At 45.2% G+C, this 21,320-nt stretch overlaps 1 protein-coding gene and 1 non-coding gene across 6 annotated transcripts in view; both read left to right on the top strand.

Moving 5' to 3' along the window:
• The first annotated feature begins 619 nt into the window (after nt 1–619).
• The window catches only part of URB1 (URB1 ribosome biogenesis homolog), a 76,287-nt gene continuing 55,586 nt past the window's right edge, over nt 620–21,320 (top strand). For 4 of the 5 annotated variants that reach the window (XM_012446463.2, XM_012446454.2, XM_012446449.2 and 1 more), the window contains exons 1-8: nt 620–835; nt 5,803–5,942; nt 6,688–6,839; nt 7,705–7,837; nt 12,682–12,778; nt 15,961–16,046; nt 17,486–17,611; nt 18,648–18,772. In XM_012446463.2, coding sequence (XP_012301886.2) covers nt 694–835; nt 5,803–5,942; nt 6,688–6,839; nt 7,705–7,837; nt 12,682–12,778; nt 15,961–16,046; nt 17,486–17,611; nt 18,648–18,772 — 1,001 coding nt within the window. In that variant the 5' untranslated portion in view covers nt 620–693. Of the gene's footprint in view, nt 836–5,802; nt 5,943–6,687; nt 6,840–7,704; nt 7,838–12,681; nt 12,779–15,960; nt 16,047–17,485; nt 17,612–18,647; nt 18,773–21,320 lie in introns of those variants that run through there. The other variant, XM_012446475.2, reaches the window with a different exon arrangement.
• On the top strand, nt 13,869–14,004 carry LOC135276426 (small nucleolar RNA SNORA42/SNORA80 family). Its single transcript, XR_010343968.1, has one exon. It is a non-coding gene; the product is annotated as a small nucleolar RNA SNORA42/SNORA80 family (small nucleolar RNA).

Here is a 21,320-nt window from a genome sequence, read left to right as displayed (position 1 = left end):
CCACCAAAAAGCCAATCAGTTTGAGGAAGCCTGGGGTGGAGGCAGTCTGGAGTGACATCCTACCAGACTAGTCGACCTGGTTCGGGCCGTGACAAAAGCTAGGGGTCGAAGTCAGGGGCACCCGCACAGCCAAGGCGAATCCACCTTCCCGGCAGTTATCGGAGACTCAAATTGGCAAAGTATCAAATCCTGTTGTGTGTGAAGCAAGCTCTTCAAGTGACACCGTCAGGGTGACCTCGGGTCAAGAACTAACTACTCATTGTGCTGCCCGGACGCGCCGGGGCCCGGGTCGTCGCGGTCCCAGGGCCAGGAGTGAAAGATCTGGGAGTTCTTCCAGTCAAGAGCCCCGGAGAGCGCCGCCGAGATCAGGAGCGCGCCCCAGTGGACCCCAAACCCCGCAGCCGGGCGGGGTGTCCGCTCCCCGAGCCAACCCGGACTGCCAACGCACCTGCAGACCCAGGACTCCGGCTCCCCGCCGGCCCGCCCCTTCCATAGGCCACGCCCCTTCCGCCGGTTCCTGCGCCACGCGGGCCCGCCTCTTCCGCCAGCCTTTTCCCCGAACCCCGCCTCTTCCGCCAGCCCCGCCCCTTCCTGCCCATTTGTGGGCCTGAAGCGCGTGTCTGCTGTGTGTGCCTGTGCTCCTGCCGGGTCCCCCAGGTGTGTCGTTTCGGTCTCGCTCCCGTCGTCTCTGCCATGGGGGTCCCCAAGAGGAAGGTCCGAGGCGGCCAGGACGGCGCTGCTTCCTCCGCGGGCGCAGCCAAGCGGGCCCGCAAAGAAGAGCTCACAGGCGTGCGGTTCAAGGCTCACTTGAAGGACCCACAGGGCCCCGGGCCTGGTGAGTGCGGGGCGGCGGGTGCAGGGTCGGCAGCACGGGCTGGCGAGGCGGCCTCCGTGTGCCAGGCACAGCCTCTCCTTTGCAGCTTTCGGGTCACCTAGGGTCAGTGCCAAGCCTCTGGCTTTGCAGAAAACTGGGGTCCAGGACTGCTCTGTACTTCCTTACCTTGGGCTGTCAGTGACGGCGAGAGAGCCCCGACTTGCTTGGTTGGGACCGTTTCATGTTACAACACATGTCCCTTGCCCAGGCAGCATCCCTCAGCGAGCTCTAAAACCTCTTTATTGCAGTTGTCAGGGACGTAAATGAAGTGTCCTTCTCTATTGAGTCCTTACTGAGTCAGCTCAGGACGGTTCATGAGACAGTTTGCTATTTCTTGGGTTGTCAGCACCGTTTTAAATAGCGTCCGTCCCCCACCACTCACACTGACTTGATAACTTGTAACAAGCTGCTGGAAGCCCCCACAACTACTTGTCAGTTGACCAGGAATGGTCCGGTGACTGAGATGGAGCCGCCTCTATAATTTAATTGCACTTTTTGTAAAGTGTGACCACCCTTCACGACTACTTGTAATCGTTTGGAAAGTAACATCGTTTGGGAAAAACGCAATTGAACTTGATGCCATGTGGATGCATTGCTCTAAAATAAAACAGTAGCAGCGTTTCTCCCAGGTTAAATACATTATTAAATTAACCACCACTATATCTTCGACTTCTAATTTTTGTCCCACAGATTTTTTTTTTTTTAACCAACAGGGTCTTGCTCTGTTGCCCAGGCTGAAGTGCAGTGGCATGATTATAGCTCACTTCAGCCTTGAACTTCTGGGCTTAAGCTGTCCTCTCACCTCAGCCTCCCAAGTAGCTGAGACTGCAGGTGCACACCACCATGCTCAGCTACGTTTTTTTTACTTTTTTTGTAGAGATGGAATCTCACTATGTTGTCCAGGCTGGCCTTGAACTCCCAGTCTCAAGCATTCCTCCCACCTTGTCTTCTCAAAGGGCTGGAATATAGGCATGAGCCACCACACCTGGCCTGTTTTTAAACTTTTGATACCTGTACTTACTAGTCACAGCTAGTAAGATGATACTTTAGCACAGAATTACATATTTCAGTATTCATTAAGTATTAGTAGAGGCTATTATTTGCTAGGGTAGAAATAAAGTGATGAATAAAAATCCCAGAAAGCCCCTGCCATCGTGGGGCTTACAAAGAGTCAAGTGGGGAAGGCCGATATCAGTCAGTAGAATCGCATACATACAGTTTCAAGCAAAGCTTTCCAAAGGAGAGGTACATGTTACCTGAGGGTGTTTAACAGGCCTGGAATGTGGTCTCACCCTCTGCCCGCCCCATACTTATTTTTACTATTATTAATAATAGGTTCAGCATTACTTCTTCAGAGGAAACCTTCCCAGCCCTCTAATCTAGATCGTGTTCCCTAGTTACAGCCCTCATTACACTCTTGATGTTTGCTTCATAGCACTTACTACAGGTGCTTTGTGTATTTAAGTGATTGCGGTAGGTGCTTAGTAAATATTCATGAAGTGAATATTGGTCTCTATTATTAGATTGTAAGCACCATGTGGGTTGAGGCCATTTCTGACTTGTTCACCAGCATGTCTCAGGCACCCCCTGTGACGCCTGGAGCACCTGGTAGGTGCCCACTAAATGGTGTATGGAAAGAAAGATGAACCCATAAAGGGATGGCAAATGTAACAGGCCAGCGATTTCTACCCTGTAATACCCTGGAATGCCAAGAGTTACATGCTAGAGTTTGGCTAATAATTCCTTAAAAAAGAGTAAGTAGTAACACTGTTCTTTCTGCGTAAACAGCCCTTGCTATCAGTTGCATCCTGTGTTTTCGTCTTCTTTTTTTTTTTTTTTTTTTTTGAGGCAGAGTCTTGCTCTATTGCCCAGGCTGGAGTGCAGTAGGGGGATCTCAGCTCACTGCAACCTCCACCTCCCAGGTTCAAGCAATTCTGCCTCAGCCTCGAGAGTAGCTGGGATTACAGGTGCATACCACCACACCCAGCCAATTTTTGTGTTATTAGCAGAGATGACCAACCATGTTGGTCAGACTGGTCTCGAACTCCACTCCTGACCTCATGATCCACTTACCTCAGCCTCCCGAAGTGCTGGGATTACAGGTGTGAGCCACCGCCCCCAGCCTACATTCTGTGTTTTCTTGAGGGACAGAGTAGGTATTATGCATGACTCCAGGGTGCCTGTGCTGATTGAGCTCCTGTGACCACAGCGACCTTGGCCAGAACACCCATGGCTCTTGTTCATAATCACCTCCAGACCACGCTGCAGACAGCAGCGATGGAGTCTGGCCCCAGTGCTCAGAGCGCCTGGCACAGCAGATGCCCTCGCTCGTGACTGTTAAAGGAATGACGGTGGTTGCTTCGGAAAATGTTGCAGCATAAAATGGATCTGAAAACACCTTGTGAGGCTGGCAGAGGCCGAATGTGACTGGATTTTCACTGCTGCTGCTGAGGACATCTGGGGGGCTTCTTATGTTTTGAGGGTTTTCCTTGCCATCAGTGCGATGCCGGGTACTTTATGTGTAAATTAGCCTTTTTATGCTTCATACATACCCTGTCAGGTACGTTCTGTTCTTGTTCCGTTATACAGGTGAGTTACCCAAAGCTCAGCGTTCAGTGCCTTATTCAGTACCCTGCAGCTAGTAAGTGGCCGAGTGGGGATGCATGCCCAGGAGTCTGGCCCCAGTTTATGTTCTCACTTGGTATGTCTTTGGCATAATCCTGCTCACGTGTCTCCAGGCAGATGTTGCTTAGCAGCATCAGGACTTGAATCTGAGACACCCGGAATTGCTGTCCAAGAGGAAGGATGTGTTGGTCTGCTCTGCTCAGCTAGTGGCGCTCACCGCCAGTGCCAAGCCTTGTTCTGAGCCTCATGCTTCAAGGGAACATAGAGAGTGATCTGAACACAAAAGGATCTCGAAACTGTAATTTCTGGAGAGAGGTTGAGGAAGTGTTTGGTCTTCAGAGGTGCCGACTAGGGTGATGGCAAAGAGGGATTAGATCCATTGCCTGTGGCCCCAAGGCAGAGGAGGAAGGACCCCTGGGGATGCCCGGGCACGCCCTAAAGCAGGCCACCCTGTTCTCACGTTTCTATGAAGACTATAATGTATTTCTTAAAGGTCATGGCCTTTTACATTTTACTATATTGATAACTACTAAGTGTGTTTTAATAGAAATATTTAGTCCCTTCCTCTGTTTTTTTCTAGTAAGGTAAAGTCCCCATTTCCCCAGAAGAGATGAAGGCCCCAATAAGACGTGTCACCTTTAGCTTATGCTCTCATGTGGCTTCCAGCCTACTGCCATGCCCTGCCTTCCTAGTTCTGAGAAGTATGGCCTAAGAGTAGAGCCAGAGAGAGGCAGTTTTGTAAAACAGGTTCTGCTGGAGAATTCTGTGGGCAGCAGGCACACAGGTGGCTCTCCGTTGGTAGGGTGGGGTTGTGGTGGGGGTTCAGATTCAGAGATCAGTGGTTGGGGAGGGAGGTTGTATAAGGGTAGTAGAATCCTCAGGCTGTTGAGAGATTTTTGAGCGGGGAACTTCTGGGGTGGCCTTATGGGGAAATACTTGAGTGGTGTTCCCCCACTTTGGGTTTTGAAGAACACTGATGTCAGCTGACGCGCTTGGCATGCTGACCGTGGACCAGGCACAGCACGGACACTCTGTGCCACTGCACTCACAGCAGCAGATGTCAGCTCCATGGCATGGGCAGAAATTGTCCGGCTTGTGAAGGGAGAACATAGGCTCTGGAACCAGACTGCCTGGATTGGAGTCCTGGCTCTGCCTCTTCGAAGCTGTGTACCTTTGGACAAGGGCCTGAGTCTCCTCATCTGTGAAATGCTAGTACCTAGAGAAAAACATACTGGTACCTAGGGTGGAGGGTTGCAGTGAGAATGAACTGATGTCATGTAAGTAAAACTCTTAGTAATGTTTCAGTACCATGTTCTGTATGGTTTTTCTTGTTATACCCATTCTATAGTTGAGGGAACAAAAGCTAGAAGGGGATCCAGGCGAGTCATTGCCAGAGTGAGTACTCAAACCTGGGAGTCACATTGGCTCTCAGTTTGTCACATTCCTGTATTGCCTTCATGGTGTCTAAGTGTGTTCGTAATGTCTGTATGGATTAATCTACTAGGGCGGCCATAACAATACTGTGCACTGGGTGGCTTAAACAGGAGAAATTTATTTTCTCACAGTTCTGAAGGCCACGTCCACGTCCATGATCAAGATGTTAGCCTAGTCACATCCTGGTAAGGGCACATCCTGGCTTGCAGACAGCTGCCCTCTTGCTGTGTCCCCACATGACCTTTCCTCTGCAGAGAGGGAGCTCTCTGATATCTCTTCCTTCTCTTATAAGAAAACCAATCCTATTAGACTAGGACCTCACCCTCATGAGCTCATTTAACCTGAATTATCTCCTTAAAGGCTTTATCCCCAAATACTGTCTTGTTAGGGCTTAGGGTTTCTTTCTTTCTCTTTTTTTCTTTCTTTTTTTTTTGAGTGCAGTGGCACAATCTTGGCTCACTGCAACCTCTGCCTCCCGGGTTCAAGCAGTTCTCCTGCCTCAGCCTCCCAAGTAGCTGGGACTACAGGTATGTGCCACCATGCCCGGCTAATTTTTGTATTTTTAGTAGAGATGGGGTTTCACCATGTTGGCCAAGCTGGTCTTGAATTCCTGATCTCAGGAGATCTACCCACCTCAACCTCCCAAAGTGCTTGGATTACAGGCGTGAACCACCATGCCCGGCCAGGCTTAGGGTTTCAACGTGAATTTTGGAGAGAAACAGTTAAGTTGGTAGCATTCACAGTAGTTTCTGTGCAGTGTAGGTGTACTGGGGAAGGCCACAGAACAGGGAAGGCAGGTTGCAGTGGTGGCTGTGATTGTTTCTAAGGAGACTGACCCTGTTAACATTTGAACATAACTTTTATTTCAGGCTTGGAAGCGTTTGTGTCTGCTGCCAAGAAGCTACCACGAGAAGACGTGTATGATGTTGTGGAAGGCTATATAAAGATTTCTGTTGAGTGTGCTGAAATTTTCCAGCTCCTGAGTGGAGAGAAACGACCTGAAAGTGAAGTATGTTGTTCCTTCCTGGCTTGATAGAGAAGAAAAGCTTGTTTTGCTGTAAAGTTTGTTGAGGAAAAATGTGATATGAATTTCCACGACCAACTTTCTGTAGAAAATGATGCTTTGTCCCTGTGCTGTAGGAATAGATTCGTTTTTGCCTCCATGACCTTTGAAAGCATTTTAGTGGAAAATTCTCACTTATTACTAACATTTGATGAGTGATACCAGAAGGAAGGATCATAAATTCCTAATCAAAATGTACTTGGTTTCAGTGTGGTTTATTTAAACAAAATGAAAGCAGATAAACACGTGGTGTCACAGACTCACAACACATAATGAATTGATGATTGTTTTCTGATTCCAAAGAGATTGAACATGGGGATATTTATGTAGCTGTTGATATCTCAGGGTTATTGCTATAAGGGTGTAGACCTGAATATCTGCAAAGCAATGAGGCCCAGCCATTAAGAGAATTTTCTTCTTTCATTTGGTTTTCTGTAATTGTAAACAAGCCATTCTTTTTCGCTAGACTGTGGAATTAGGGCTACCTGCAGAGCCTGGGTCCTGCAGGTCAGCCTGCCAAGCTGTCACCTTCCCGCCTGTGTCACCTTTGACTCAGGATCTGAGTGGGCCTCATCCTGCATGCTGAAGGCTTTAACCCTGCAAGTAACTATATCTAAGACAAAAGGAGCATATATGTGCAGGAAGAAAAGAAATGAGAGGATTCCTAAGCATTTCAGTTCTGTCTTTGCAGATGATATTAATATTTCAAGTTTTCGAGGCCATATTATTGCGGACAGCAAGTGATCTGTCACATTTTCATGTTGTGGGAACCAACATCGTGAAAAAGCTGGTGAACAACCACATGAAGCTCATCTGTGAGTCCCTGTATGCCTCGGGTTACAGGTAGGCTGGCTCCCTTCGCGCTTTTGGGTTTGGTCTGCATTCAGTCTCTGCGAGTGCATTTGGTCTTTACCTTTATGCCTAAGGAGAGCTGAGTTGTTTCCGCGGCCATGTTGACCGAATCTCTGCCCCCTTCCTGTGTGGACCGGTCCTGGCTGTCCCTGACTCTGCTCTTACCCTGTGAACCTCTTGTCCTGCCTGCTACTGTCCTTGCTGCTGTATCTGTTGACTGACTCCCTCTACTGGAATCCAAGGTGCCTGCGGCAGGGCCTTGCCTGTGTTATAAAATGCCACCTTCCCAGCAGCTAGAACAGGGCCTGGCATGTCGCAGCTGCTGAGAAAACCACAGAATCTGGATAACTGAAGAATGGAAAGACAGCCAAGAGCCTAGGTTCGGAGAGGCCTTTGTGAAGACGTCGTCCTCTGTGTCCTGCAGTCACAGGGACTGAGGTGGTCTGTTGATCACACAATGGCTTACTCCAGAGAGAAATTTCCATCTTCTTCATATTTTGTGTTTTATATTCTTAATGCTACTTAGTTTTAATTTTTAGCCTTATTTTGAATCTTTATGCTTTTTTTCCCCTTAAAAAAAGAGCATGTCTTCTTCCGTCCTTTTTCTGGTTTGGGGGTGGCAAATAACACAGCCAGCTTGCAGCGGGCTTGTGCTGAGGCGGCTCCGGGCTTCTGTGTTCCTCTTGCAGTGGGCTTTGTGCTGAGGCGGCTCTGGGCTTCTGTGTTCCTCTTGCAGTGGGCTTTGTGCTGAGGCAGCTCTGGGCTTCTGTGTTTCTCTTGCAGTGGGCTTTGTGCTGAGGCGGCTCCGGGCTTCTGTGTTCCACACATGTCCTATTTCCTCCGGTTCCCTGTGCAGGTTGGCTCGTGCCTGCCTGAGCCTGATGGCTGCCATGGTGACCCAGGGTCCGGAAGCTGCCAGGGACGTCTGCAGCCATTTTGATTTGAATAAAAAGACCTTGTACACCCTGGTGACCAAGAGGGATTCAAAGGTGAGGGGACCTGAGTGTCTGTGCTTTCCTTGAGTCTCCTTCCCTTGGAGGACTGTAGTGGTTTTTCCTCCTTTCTCTGGCCCTGATCCCCACACAGATGAAATGGGAGGTGTCTGTGCAGAAGGGTGTGTCTCAGCAGCCACAGGATCTGTCTGTGAGGACAGGACTCACTCCGGGCTGGTGATGGGCCAGCACCTGGCAGAGCTGAACACTGGGGAATTCTGAGGAAGCCTCTGGGGGCTCAGTGGCATGGGGCGTTCCTGGCTGTGAGGATGACAGCTTGTGGGTATCTCCTCTCCTGAGTAAACATACCCTCCATGTGCCCATGGTGCTGAAGCTTGTAGTGTGTTCCAGTCCTCTGCTCGCATTCTACCCACCTTGGAGAAAGCCCTTGAAGCTCTCAGCCAGTGATGTCCTCAAAGAAGACCTTTATGGCTTTTTAATAAGTGACTTTTGCCTCCCAGTTACAATCTCGTGATGGGTAAGGATTGGATTGTGCCCAAGAGAATGGGAGTGTGGATGGTTGGTTTTCAGGAAACCTGTGAAAGGAAAATTCCCCGGTGGCTTTTGAACTTTCACTTGGGTTTAGAAAGTTTCATGAAGAGCAGGCACAGTTTGAGGATTACTTGAGAGAGGGCATCCTCCGTCGTGGGTGCTGGGTACAGGTTGTCTGTCAAAGGGCCTCTTCTGGTTGCCATATCAGCTCCCCTGCTGGAGTTCAGTGCTGTGACAGCCCTGGCCAGAGTCTCACCCTCCTCCCGAACGTAAAGAACGGGTGACGGGTATCAGCCCATCTGCCTCGGTGGAGAACCACACTAGAATAATTCACTTCTCTAACCATGTACTGCTTTGTTCTGTCGGTATCCCTGGGAACTAAGAGTTTCTACATTGCCAGGAACTGGACTAAAGGGTTGATAATAGCAAATAGTTTTTACGGCTCTGTGAGATTGGCCCGGTGTTGAGGGTTTTACTGGAATTACAAATAAGATATTCTCTAAGGAAAAAAATTCCAGGTCTTAATGTCTCTTAGACATTAAGCTTAGACATTAGCTTTATCAATGTGTCAACAAATTCCATTCAATGAGTAATGGCTCCTGACATTTAAATACATTTCCAATAAAAAGAATGTGTGTGCTATTTGCACACTAGAGCAAATATCACGGTTCTTTGGTCTTACCTGGCAGTAAGCCTGGCAGTAATTATCCATCAGATGCCCTCCCCTCTTCACCCCATCTCTTTCGATCTCAGCCCTCCCAGGCATCTAAGTAAAATAGACTTCAGGAGCCCAGACAATGTGGGAAAGGCCGACTAGGGCTTCCCGTCCTGAACGCCAGCTGCAAGGCCACGCACGAGCTGTTTCGTCTCAGGGTCTCAGGGCGTGTTACTTTATCTCTCCAGGATCTGTAAAATGGGAGTTACAGTCAAGTTGAAAGTTTTTTTACTTTCGTTGTATAATCTATAATAAGTATCTTAGATACCGTATATGTTATAGGAAATGGAGTTGAGACATTACATTTAATAAGGAAGGGTTAAGAACATTCAAAAATAGAGCAGCATGAGGAAGCCTGTACCAGCCATCCAGAGTCCCCACCCCTCCACCTTTTCAGTTTGTTCTGGGGCAGTCAATTATAGCAAATCCCAGACATGAATCATATTTCACTATAAATATTTCAGCATGTACGCTAACAGAAAAAGACCTTTTAAAGAACAGAAACCACAGTACCATTATCACGCCTAATACATTAATAATTTCTCACTATCATCTGTTACTCAGTTTGGTCTCAGGTTTTTTCTGTCTCAAAAATGTTTTTACACCTTGTGGTTCAGATCAGGATCCAAACGAAGTCAACATGCTGCATTCGGCTGGTATGTTTCTTAAATATCTTTGATCCCTTTTGAGTCTCTTTTTTTCTCCCTCATGCCATCCCCTGCTTTTTTTTTTTAAATGCCATTTAGTTGTCAAAGTGCTGGCAGGGATTTTTTTTTTTTAATGAATATATGTTAATATTTTGAAGGAAATTGTTAAAGCCTCATGAAGAAGGAAGATTATAGATAATATTCATCCAGCCAAAGAAAGCATTGTTAAAATCCTGTGCCAAAGAGCAGTTTTACCAAATATGTTTTGGTCTATTTTAGACAGTGTTTTGCAGAACAAGCTCTGAAGAGTTCAGGACGTTTTCTTCCCGGGATGATAGCCCTGTGAGGTCCCAGGGTGGGAATGAAGAGTCGGCATGTGGTCCACTTGCAGTAGGAGTGGGATGGCTTTGTTGGAGTGGGCTTGGAGACGAAGGGTAGAGGCCCAGGAGGCCACGGCAATGGCCAGAGCCTAGAGCAAGCAGCTCCTGTGTCCTGGGGATCTTACCCAGTTCTTCCATCATGTCAGGGCAGGAAGTTTGGAGTTGTCTGAGACATAAAAGATGGAAGCCAGGAGGTGATAACCAAATCCCTTTTCATTTAGAAATTCATTGCTGGAGGGACCCACAGGAGGTCTAGTTCTGCTATATACTGGCGTGATAGAAAGCTCTAGAATGGCAGAAAACCTGGACCAGCATGCCAGGGCCCTGACTGCCAGTACTGTTACTTCAGTGGACCAAAAAATAAACACACAGGAACTTACCACTAGCAAGGAAAAGACAGAATTGAATTGAATTTTGCCAGGCAAGTTTTTTAGCGTTTTACCAGCATTCATTTGGAACACAAGGCATGTGGAGATCAAGAAAAGTAACTGCTTGAATTAGGTGACATGTTTATTTGAACAGTGAGGCACTGAGATAGCTTGGGAGCAGCTTAAGCTTCCTGGGACCAAGGACAACATCTTGGTTAACTTTGCACCCTCTTGGCCTGAGTTGACAGCATCTTGAACACAATGAGTGTTGTGTAAAACTGAATTGGTGGGTTAAGGCACTGGATCGTTGCTGACACTGTGAAAGTGCTGTACACTCTCAGCACCAGTGATCATTGTCTTCAAACTCCTTATTGTGATGAGACACACAGATAGGTCCTCAGAACACAGAGGATAGTTTGAAGCCGACAGTTTTGGAAGAAACCCACATTGGTGTAGTAAGATCTTGCTGAGATGCTATGTGACATGGACAGTGATAGACTCAATAAATGTAATGAGTGTGAGGCCTTGATCCACATAATAGAGAGCATGGGTTGGATAGCCTTCGTTTTCTCCAGGAGAAACACAGACCCAACAAAATGAGATGGAATTCATTCAAGATGTGCACAGAGACCTACTGGTACCAAGTATGGTCCTTGTACCCTCAGAAAAAGTGAAATGAAAATGGAAAATGCCACAGAATCCTGTGAAGAAGGAAGAGCTTCTCTGTAGTTGAACATAAGTAGCCTGTTTGTACAGTTATTTCTTATCTCAGTTCTGGTACTTAATTAGCTGTGTGACTGCCAGTGAATTTTTTTTTTTTGAAACAGAGTCTAGCTCTTGTCGCCCAGGCTGGAGTGCAGTGATGCAATCTCTGCTCACTGTAACCTCTGCCTCCCAGGCTCAAGCAATTCTCCTGTCTCAGCCTCCCAAGTTGCTGGGATTACAGGTGCCCACCACCACACCCAGCTAATTTTTCTACTTTTAGTAGATACGGGTTTTACCACGTTGGCCAGGCTATTTTCAAACTTGACCTCAAGTGATCTGCCCTCTTTGGCCTCCCCAAGTGTTGGGATTACAGGTGCGAGCCACCGTGCTTGGCTATATTTTTGAACCCTCAATTCTCTCATCTGTAAAGTAGGTGAGGTGTGGCATTTCCCCCTCAGGCTGTGATGAGAAGTAAATGCGATAACGGATGTGCAGCATTTGGTGTAGTGCTGGCACATAGCAAGTGCTCGATAAACGTTGTCCTCCTCTCTCATCATCACCACTGCTACTGCCACCACCTCTCCTGCTACTACTAAGTGGAACAGAACTATCTGGAAGGCAGAGATTACTCCTTAATTTTCCAAGGCATTTGGGACAATGATTTATTGTGATCTTAACTTATTTCTTGGCAGTGAATGAAGGTACCTGTGGAGTAACTGTAAAGTAGAGAATAGTGCTGGGTGTAAGCAATGGAGGATCTAGGTAGACCTGCTAGTTCTGGAATAGCTGAGGAGAGACTGGCATGACCACATGCCTTAGATGTGAAACAAGGAGTGATGTGACACAGCTTTGATTTAATGATACTAGGAGGGGAAACTGATCAGTGACTTCCCTAGAGACATTGGCTGCTGTCACGGCATTGGGGCCCTCCCTGGGTGTGCCCACTGCCCTGGGTGTGACTGATGCCTGCTGGCTACAACCCTGGGAAGGCCTAACAGGGTTGGTGACATGACAGCATCTGTGCTTTGGTTTGCGGTATAAGCTAATAAGTTATTTATAATATCCAATAAAAACCAGACATCACCACATTGATGTCTCATCAAAAGCAGTACCAGTCATTTCATCATCTCTGGATTTTCACAAACATAGGTTATTTTCATCAGCAAGTGGGAGGAGATGGATCTAGGCAGGCTGAGAGTCTTGCTGTTCACCAAAGTGGCCAGGAAACTAAAATTTATGTGTTTTAGTCAGGGAAGGGAACACAACGATTTTTTACCCATACTTTTGTGTTGAGAATAGGGCTTGAAAGAGAAGGAAGAGTAGAGAAGATTACCGGGGAAAGAGAATAGAAAAAACTATTTACTTTCGTAAAGAATGAGCATTGGTTGCAGACATGCATCCCCTGGTGACTGGGGACAAGGCTGGGGGACTGATGATGTTGGGACGGGAGGGGCGTGCGTGGCCACTGTGTTGCTGATTCCTTTGCCTCTATGTGAAATATGCATGTGACATGGAGGTCTCCTTTCTCCTCCAGGGAGTGCACGACGTTCGGCAGGCCTATGTTCAGTTTGCTCTCTCCTTTCTAATTGCGGGTGATGACAGCACTATAGTGCAAGTGTTGGAAGTGAAAGGTAGGTGTACTCCTTTGTCCCTTAGGAAAGCCCATTTGTTTTGAAAAACCTGCTGCAAACCATTTCTTCCAAGTTAGAAAAATGTCTGCAGCCTTTGCAGCTGCTCTGTATGCTGGATTGAAGCATGTGGGGCAGGAAGGCGGGTGAGGGGGTGCAAAGCTTTGGTCAGTACCATTTTGATATCACTGGTCAGAGTGAACAGAGGTGTTCCTGTTGTGCCGTCTGGAATGCTGAGCGATGCTGTAACAGAAGATAAATGCAGACCTTAGAGAGGCATCGAGCAAACAAAGGAGGCTTTATGGCTCTGGATTATACTCAGGCTCAGCCCTGGCTACCTGGCTTTCCTTGGGAACTGTTGTTTTAAAAAATAAAGTTAGTTTCTTTGGTGGCTTAGCCCTGTGTTATGAGAATATCAGTAACAGGGCTTCAGAGAATTCCAACTTGACCACCTTCTGGTGGCTGTTACCCTAGAGTGAGGCTTGGGATCATTTAATCTGTTAGGGCTCCTTGCATTTTACCAAGAGATTCAGTAAGATGATAAATGGCAGCACTTAGCTCAGCACATGGCAGTTGCTCAGTGAGATTCCCTGGAATCCTGACCTGTCTAGAGGTGAGGAGCAGTCCTATGTCCTGGCCAGAACTCTGGGAGTTATTGAGGAGGAGTAGCAGGGTGCAGTACCCTGTGTGGCTGGGTCTCCAGCACTTCTCCCTCCCAGGGTGGGAGATCTGAACTGCCCCAGGAACATGACTCTGGCACCATTTAGGAGAAGAGTGCGGTGGTCACCCTGTGTGTGGTCAGCCTGGTCTCTGCAGGCGCTCCATCACTGCTGTGGTAGAAGTGGTCTCTGCATGATGCCACAGACAGATTTTTTTTTTTCCTACTTGTTACCAGGAACTAGGTTCAGGATGTCTTGCTGCTGCCAGGGCCAGTCATTTCTTTAAAATCCCCCTGGGTCATTTCAGCTGTCTGGCCTTTTATTCAAGGAAGGGTGGTACCATTTACACTGTTGAAGGGGGCTGGAATGTACTACAGTTTAATGTTTCTGCTGGGAAGTTTGGCCGTACACATCAAAACGTTTAAGATGCTCATGCATGGGTTTGGATTTATGATGGGCCCGTCCCCCTGGGCCTCTCATAGTACCCCATGCCAGAGCAAACTGTAGCCCCAAACCATTGCCTGGCCTGAGTGCTCGTAGGCTGCTGGCACTGACGCGGGTTGCACATGGATAAGGAAGAAAAGATAAAAAAACTTAAGATCCTTGATCCAGCAGTTCCATGTCTAGTCAATTATCCCGGTGAAGTAATTAAGGATGTGAGTAGAGGTTTTGTTAGGGAATATTCTTTATATTAGCTAGAAATGGGACTTCTAACTGTCCACCAGTAAGGGATTAGCTGAGCAAATTGGAAACTGGTCATAAGATGGAATGCAGTGATTAGAAATATTATAGAGGCTGGCCGTGGTGGCTCACGCCTGTAATCCCAGCACTTTAGGAGGTGGAGGTGGGAGGGTTGCTTGAGCGAAGGAATTCTTGAGACCATCCTGGGCAACATAGTGAGATTCTGTTTCTACAAAAAAAAAAATACAAAAGTTAGCTGGGCATGTTGGTGTGTGTTGTCTTAGCTACTTGGGCGGCTGAGGTGGGAGAATTGCTTGAGCCTGGAGTGTCGAGGCTGTAGTAAGTCAAGATTGTGCTGCTGCATTCTAGCCTGGAGGACAGGGAGGCCTGGTCTCAAAAAGGAGAAAAAATGCTGTACTTAATGATTTCAGAGTTTTTAGTGATATATGATCAGCGTAAACTGAGTTATAAAACTATAAAGTACTATCTCATTTTACTCAAATAGAATAACATGAATACATCAGAAGGTTAGTAGTTAACTCAGGTGATGTTAACAGTGTTAACTTTTCGGTAGTGAGGCTTCGACTTATTCTTTTGGTTTGTCTGGTATTTTCTGATTTTTCCTTTTTCACAAATAATGAATTTGCTTTTGTAGAGATTCTGTGTGCACAGTAAGCGTGTGTGGAGCAAGGAAAATTGTCATTGCTTTGCTGCTTCTGCCCAGTGTCACCACTGCATTAATAATGCTACAGTGTCAAGCCCTGGTGGCTGTTTCCCTGGGGATTGAAAAGTAGGAAGAAAAAACAAAAAGTAAATAAACTAAATTACCCAAAATTCTAATACCAACCTGTAAAATGATGCTCATCTCTTTAAACGTATCTCAGCAAGTCTAAGCAAGAGAGAAATTTTATTAGTCTGTTATACTATACATTCTCTTTCAAATAGTATTTATTTAATTTTTTTGTTTGTTTGTTTTTTGAGATGGGATTTCGCTCTTGTTGCCCAGGCTGGAGTGCAATGGCACAATCTTGGCTCATTGCAACCTCCACCTCCTGGGTTCAAGCGATTCTCCTGCCTCAGCCTCCCAAGTAGCTGGGATTACAGGGATGTGCCACCATGCCCAGCTAATTTTGTATTTTAGTAGAGATGGGCTTTCTCCGTGTTGGTCAGGCTGGTCTTGAACTCCTGAACTCAGGTGATCTGCCTGCCTCGGCTTCCCAAAGTGCTGGGATTACAGGCGTGAGCGATTACCCCGGCCTTTAGTTAATTTTAATGTGAGAAAAAAGTAAAACTGAGCTAAAGACCTACTGAACTTCTTTAAAAGTTCTGTCATTGGTTCACCTTTAGGTGCTTTTGATTTCTTCTTTTTTCCTTTTTGTTTGTTTGGAGACAGGGTTTTGCTCTGTGCCTGGTTGGAGTGCAGTGGTGCGATCATGACTTACTGCAACCTCAAACTCCTGGGTACTGGTGATCTTGCCACCTCAACCTCCTAGGTAGCTAAGACTACTGTAAGACTGCAAGTGTGCACCACCATACACAGCTAATTTTTAAACTTTTTATAGAGATGGGGTCTTACTACACTGCCAAGGCTGGTCTTGAACTCCTGGCCTCAAGGAATCCTCCCACCTTGGCCTCCCAAAGTGCTGGGCTTACAGGCATGAGCCACTGTGCCTGGCTTCTTGATTTCTTATGTCACGGAAGTGGTTATTCCTACTGAGAACTTGTATAGTTAAAAAACTAAAAAGGTGAATAGCATTGTTTGCTGTACCAGTTAAACAGTAATATTCTCTCATTCTCATTTTCAAAATATTTTTGAATTTAATGCTTTGAAACTTTTACTTTCAGAATTTATTCCTTGCATTTTTAGCTCAGGGATAAAGGAAGATAGGATCTCTACCGTCAATATTTTGTTATCCACACTGAAAACAAAGGTATGTGCTTGGTAATCAATGTTTCTGTTGTCTGTTCTCCCTTGGGAGTCAGATACTGTCTGGTGTTTTACAGGACTGTATAACTACAGCATCTTATGTTACATAGATTGTCGTGTTGGTTGAGTGGAAAACTCTTTTTTAAGCAGAAACCTGTTCTTGTTGATGAGCATATGCCGGGACTAGCAGGTCAAAGAATAGCTGAAGCAGCCAGTGATGTCCAGACATGGCTGCTGTTTATTACAGCAGCAGAAAAGCTGCTGGTCAATGTTTCACAGCAACCCAAAGTAATAATTGTGAGCTGTAAACTTATAAATAATACTTCATTCACATATCTAGCAAAACGTTGTTTTGTGTCATGTTCCATATTCTGCCTTTTGCAAGCATCTGAGCAATATTGTAAAACTTGCTAAAAGGAAACACCTTAGATCATCAGTAAGAAACACTGGGGGCAATTTTGCCTTCTATGGGACATTTGGCAATCTCCGAAGACATTTTGTCATAACTGGGAAGGTACAACTGGTGCCTAGTGGATAGACATCAGGGATGCTGCCAGATGTCCTAATGCCCAGGATGGCCCCATAATTGTCTGGCCCCAAATGTCAATAGAGCTGAGATTGAGAAACCCTAATTTAAAGTAATGCAAATAATGACATACAGAATTTTTTTTTTTTTGCCTACTAAAATAGCATCGAATTTTAAAAACAGTGATGTTCAGTGCTAGCAGGGATGTTTTGAGTCAGATACTTTGTTGAGGAGGAAGTGTTGGATCCCCTGTGGAAGATAACCGTTCTGACAGGATGTGTCAAAGGTCTTAAATATATTCATGGACCCTGACGAGGGTTGCATCAGAACCGCTAGGGGAATGTATTTGAAATATATATACCTAGGCCACACCCCTAGGGATTCTGGGAGTAGGTTTGGGTGGAGCTGAGGATTTGTGCCACAATTCCACTTGGAGGAACCAGTGTCAAGTCCAAAGTCAGATGCAGTGAAGAATAGCCAGAATTTAGAAACAACTAATTGTAAACAGCAGGGGAATGGAATGGTTAAATAAGTTGTGGTTTACTCATAGGATAGAATGGTATTTAGTCCCCCAAAATGTTCTAAAGGGATTTTTAATGATGTGGAAAAGGCTTATGCTTCATAAGTAATCATACATGAATAAAAGGCAAAAAATAACTAATTCATACACACATACACCACATACACATGCATATTGTGTAGGTGTGGGTGGTGACAAAGGAAATATATCAAAATAGTAACTAAGTATGCTAGCATGGTTGGGAATATTGGTGAATTTCCCTTGATGTTTTTCCTTTTTTTAAACCACATTTTCTGCTAGTAGCATGCATTATTTTTATGATGATGAGAAAACAGTAAGCACCATTTAAAAAATAATTGAATTCCATGAACTTCGTTTGTTTTATTATTATTTTCAGGTAGTTCACAATAAAAATATCACAAAAACCCAGAAGGTGCGTTTCTTTACGGGGCAGTTATTGATCCACATAGCATCGCTGTACAACTGGAATGGGATTACCGATGTGAACCCAGAAGATGTCAAGGTGCAGTCAGTTTTCTCGTTGGAATTTGATCCTCAGGGTCGGGAGAGGGAGGATTCTCAATGCTGCAGCAGATGTGAAGTCCCCTCATTTGATCTGTTTCTTTTGCCCATCGTTATGTGGCTGTATTAATAAGATTTTTTTCCCCTGATTTCTTAACAGTCGCGCTAGTAAACTGTACTTTTTTTTTTTTTTAATTAGAGAACTATGATTTCCTTTGGCTGAGCCGTATCCTAGTTTTCCCTGCAGCACTTTCCTGTTAGACCTGCAGGGTCACCCCGGCCCTCTCTTCTCCTCTCGCTTCACCTCTGACTTCCCGTCCTTCCATTCTTTCATGTCCAGTTGGAGTTTCAAGGCTTGTTGTGTTTTTGTTTTTGTTCTAACTCAGGGTCCTGACTGTCTCGGAGCCTCACCTACTGGCATGTATAATTGATTTTGTTCTAGTTAACTCGTGCTAAATTAAAACAGCCGCCCTCACATTGACCCGCTGCCAGTGTATATTTTAATTTTCCTCAGGGTGTTACTGAACATGGACTTGGCCAGGGTAATAAAGGCACAGACTTCCTGTTAACATTACAATAACTCACCTCTCAAGAGCCTACTATTTTACTTCCTTTTATCTTGGAGACTTGCCCAGGCCCTCTTGTTTTGAACATGTTTTTGTATACTCCAGAACCAGCAAGCCTCAGAGGCTGGATCAAAACACTCCCAAATGTGGAATTTTATTCAAATGGACAAGAGACATTAGATCACTTTAAAGCTTTTACAAATACAGGTTTCAACACACCCCTCTTCAGAGTATTCTTTTATCTTGATTGTGTATCTTTTGTTGTTGCTGTTGTTTTCATTTATTGTTTGGGATGATACCAAGTGTTTAAAATGTTTTCTGTTTTCGTTTGTTGTTTGGAATGGTATCAGGTGTTTAAAATGTTTTCTCAGTTGTCATCAGGCAGTTGATATTGTCCTTGTTTTTATTCTGTATCTCTTACTAAAGTGTATGAGCTTGGAATTTTCATTGAATTTTTAAAAATCTTCATAGGTTTCTGCTGAAGAAGCAGGGAAAACCATGGTGCGGGAGCTCGTTCATAACTTCCTTATGGATCTTTGCTGTTCACTCAAGCATGGAATTAATTTTTATGATGCATCTTTGGGTACCTTTGGCAGGTAAAGTGTAACACTCTTGTGGACCCCAGGATGTGTGTGTTCCTCAGAAGTCATCACATACATGAGTGTCTAGTGGAACAGTAGTAGGTTAGGGCTAGAATTGTGGACGTTATCTAACTCATTTCAGGACTGAACAGTTGTAGACTTGGGGAACTTCTATTTGTTGCATGTCCTCAGGGCAGAGTTCTGAGAGTAGCTGTCTATTAACACTCAGGTAGATCATGGGCTATTTCTCCCAGAGAAGTACTGCAGGTGTTTACCTAAAGACAGTGTTTGTCGACTGGAGCTCAGAAAAGGCATCTGCCTTCCCAGAGAGGGCTGGGCCTGACATGGGCCTCACAGCCGTCCTGAGGCAGGTACCGTTGTTAGGCCAACTTTGCAGAGGAGGAAAGGGTTCCAGAGAGGTCAAGACACTTACCTGGTTAAATGGCAGAGCTGGCATTGGAATCCAGGAAGTCTGGCTCCAAACTGATACTAAACAGTCCTCCCTCTCCTCGACAGGCTGCCCATGAGTCAAGATTTCAAAATTGTTTTTTTATGTTTTGTTTTATATTTCACAATTGTGATAACATTTCATCAGTAAGGAAGCATAAAGTTCAAATCTACCAGTTTTGATTATATTTTTTGAGCCTATCTTTTTGTAGTCATATAATATAGGTCTATGTAATTTTTTTTAATAACAAAAATGCTTACTAGTGCTCATCCGTCTGCTTTTTTCTATTTGACAATAAAAATATTGGCTATGTTTTCTGGTCATTGTAAATGATTTATTTTTTACTCCTTGCTATTCTATTATAGCATTATATCACAAGGATTCAGGCGGTCTAATTTACTTCTAATTTCAGCCAGTCAGGAAATCAGGTGATTCCTTCAGAATGGAATAATATGGTGGGAACTTTTCTGCTTCTGATGTTGGACATGTTTTGATTCTGAGGTTACTGTGATTTCACTTGCCACCTCATTTCTTTTTTTCTTTCATCAGTAAGAATGAGCTCATTTTCCTCCTAAAACATAACAGCAGACTTCTATAGTTGAATAGAATATTACACTTGTGCTTAACACATGCACCGTTCCCCCCTTTTAAAGCATTTTTCCTCCATAACTAGGCCCATTAAGTAGATGATCATTTAATGAGCATATTGAATCAACTTGTGGGTATGGGTCTGTTTGCAGTAAGCTGCGATTTATGTGAATTTTGAAGCCATGGGCAAAAGACAAGTGTTTGTTAATAAGGGAAAGGAAGGAGATTTGTTTGTGGATGGTAGGGGAGAGCTTTGAGAGCACCCTGAATTGCATCATTTCCTGTTACCCAGTAGACATGCGGCTCACTCCTTATCTTATTCCGGTTCCTGTGCAGATGTCACCGCTTCAGGGAGGCCCTCCCCGGCAGCCCTTTCTGAAATAGCCCCTCCACTGTCCCTGTGCTTTTGCCTGGCTTAGGCTTCTGACTGTTCATTCATTTATTTGCCAATTTATTTATTTGCTTGTTCATTATCAGATTGGTAAGAAGTGGTAAGAACAGACGCTGGTCTGTTATAGGCCCCCAGTCCCTATGACAGTGCCAGGCACATAGAAGGTGTTCACTGAAAGCTGATGTTACTGCATAGGACAAGGATTGGCAAACTTTTTCTACAAAGGGCCAGATCATATTTTAGGCTTGGCATCCTATAATGTCTGTTGTGACTACTCAGTTGTGCCATCAGAGCATCCATAGATATAAATAAGCAGGCTTACCTGTGTCCCAATAAAGTTTACAGTGATAGGTATTGGGCCCCAGTTTCAGTCCCTGGTGGAGGTTAAGAGAGCAGACAGCTGGGTGTCAATCCTAACTTAGCTCTGAGACCTTCAGTGGGTTAGGCACCCCCCTTGCCTTCATTATCTCGTCTATAAAGTGAGAATAAAAGTAGTGCCTGTCGCAGAGAGGTGGGTGGTAACTGCCTAGAGCAGGGTCTGGCATGTATTGTGTGCTACGTAAATATCAGTGCTCTCCATTTTATTACATTGTTGATTAAAATAAAGTGTGTGTAGTATTTTTAGCACTCTTTGTAGATTTAATATCCTTTTCATTTGTCAGCACAAACTATATTTGTTTTGTTCATTACATTTTCATCTTAAAGGATATCTTCATATTCTTTTGTAAAAGATAGCTTTCTGATCAAAATTATACTTTCTAATTTGGTTTTTAAAAAACTTACTTTACGGGCCGGGCGCAGTGGCTCAAGCCTGTAAACCCAGCACTTTGGGAGGCCGAGGCGGGCGGATCACGAGGTCAAGAGATCGAGACCATCCTGGTCAACATGGTGAAACCCTGTCTCTACTAAAAATACAAAAAATTAGCTGGGCACGGTGGTGTGTGCCTGTAATTCCAGCTACTCAGGAGGCTGAGGCAGGAGAATTGCCTGAACCCGGGAGGCAGAGGTTGCGGTGAGCCGAGATCGCGCCATTGCACTCCAGCCTGGGTAACAAGAGTGAAACTCCGTCTCAAAAAAAAAAAAAAATTACTTTACTATATGTAAAGCCGTCATATAGCATTGTAGTTTTACTTAAT

The sequence above is a fragment of the Aotus nancymaae genome, unplaced genomic scaffold (genome assembly GCF_030222135.1).
Source record: "Aotus nancymaae isolate 86718 unplaced genomic scaffold, 86718_ANA_hifiasm-v0.15.2.pri h1tg000022l_1, whole genome shotgun sequence".
Taxonomy (NCBI): Eukaryota; Metazoa; Chordata; class Mammalia; order Primates; family Aotidae; genus Aotus; species Aotus nancymaae.
Note: the sequence above shows the minus strand (reverse complement) of the source record. Positions and strands in the feature narration are given on the sequence as shown.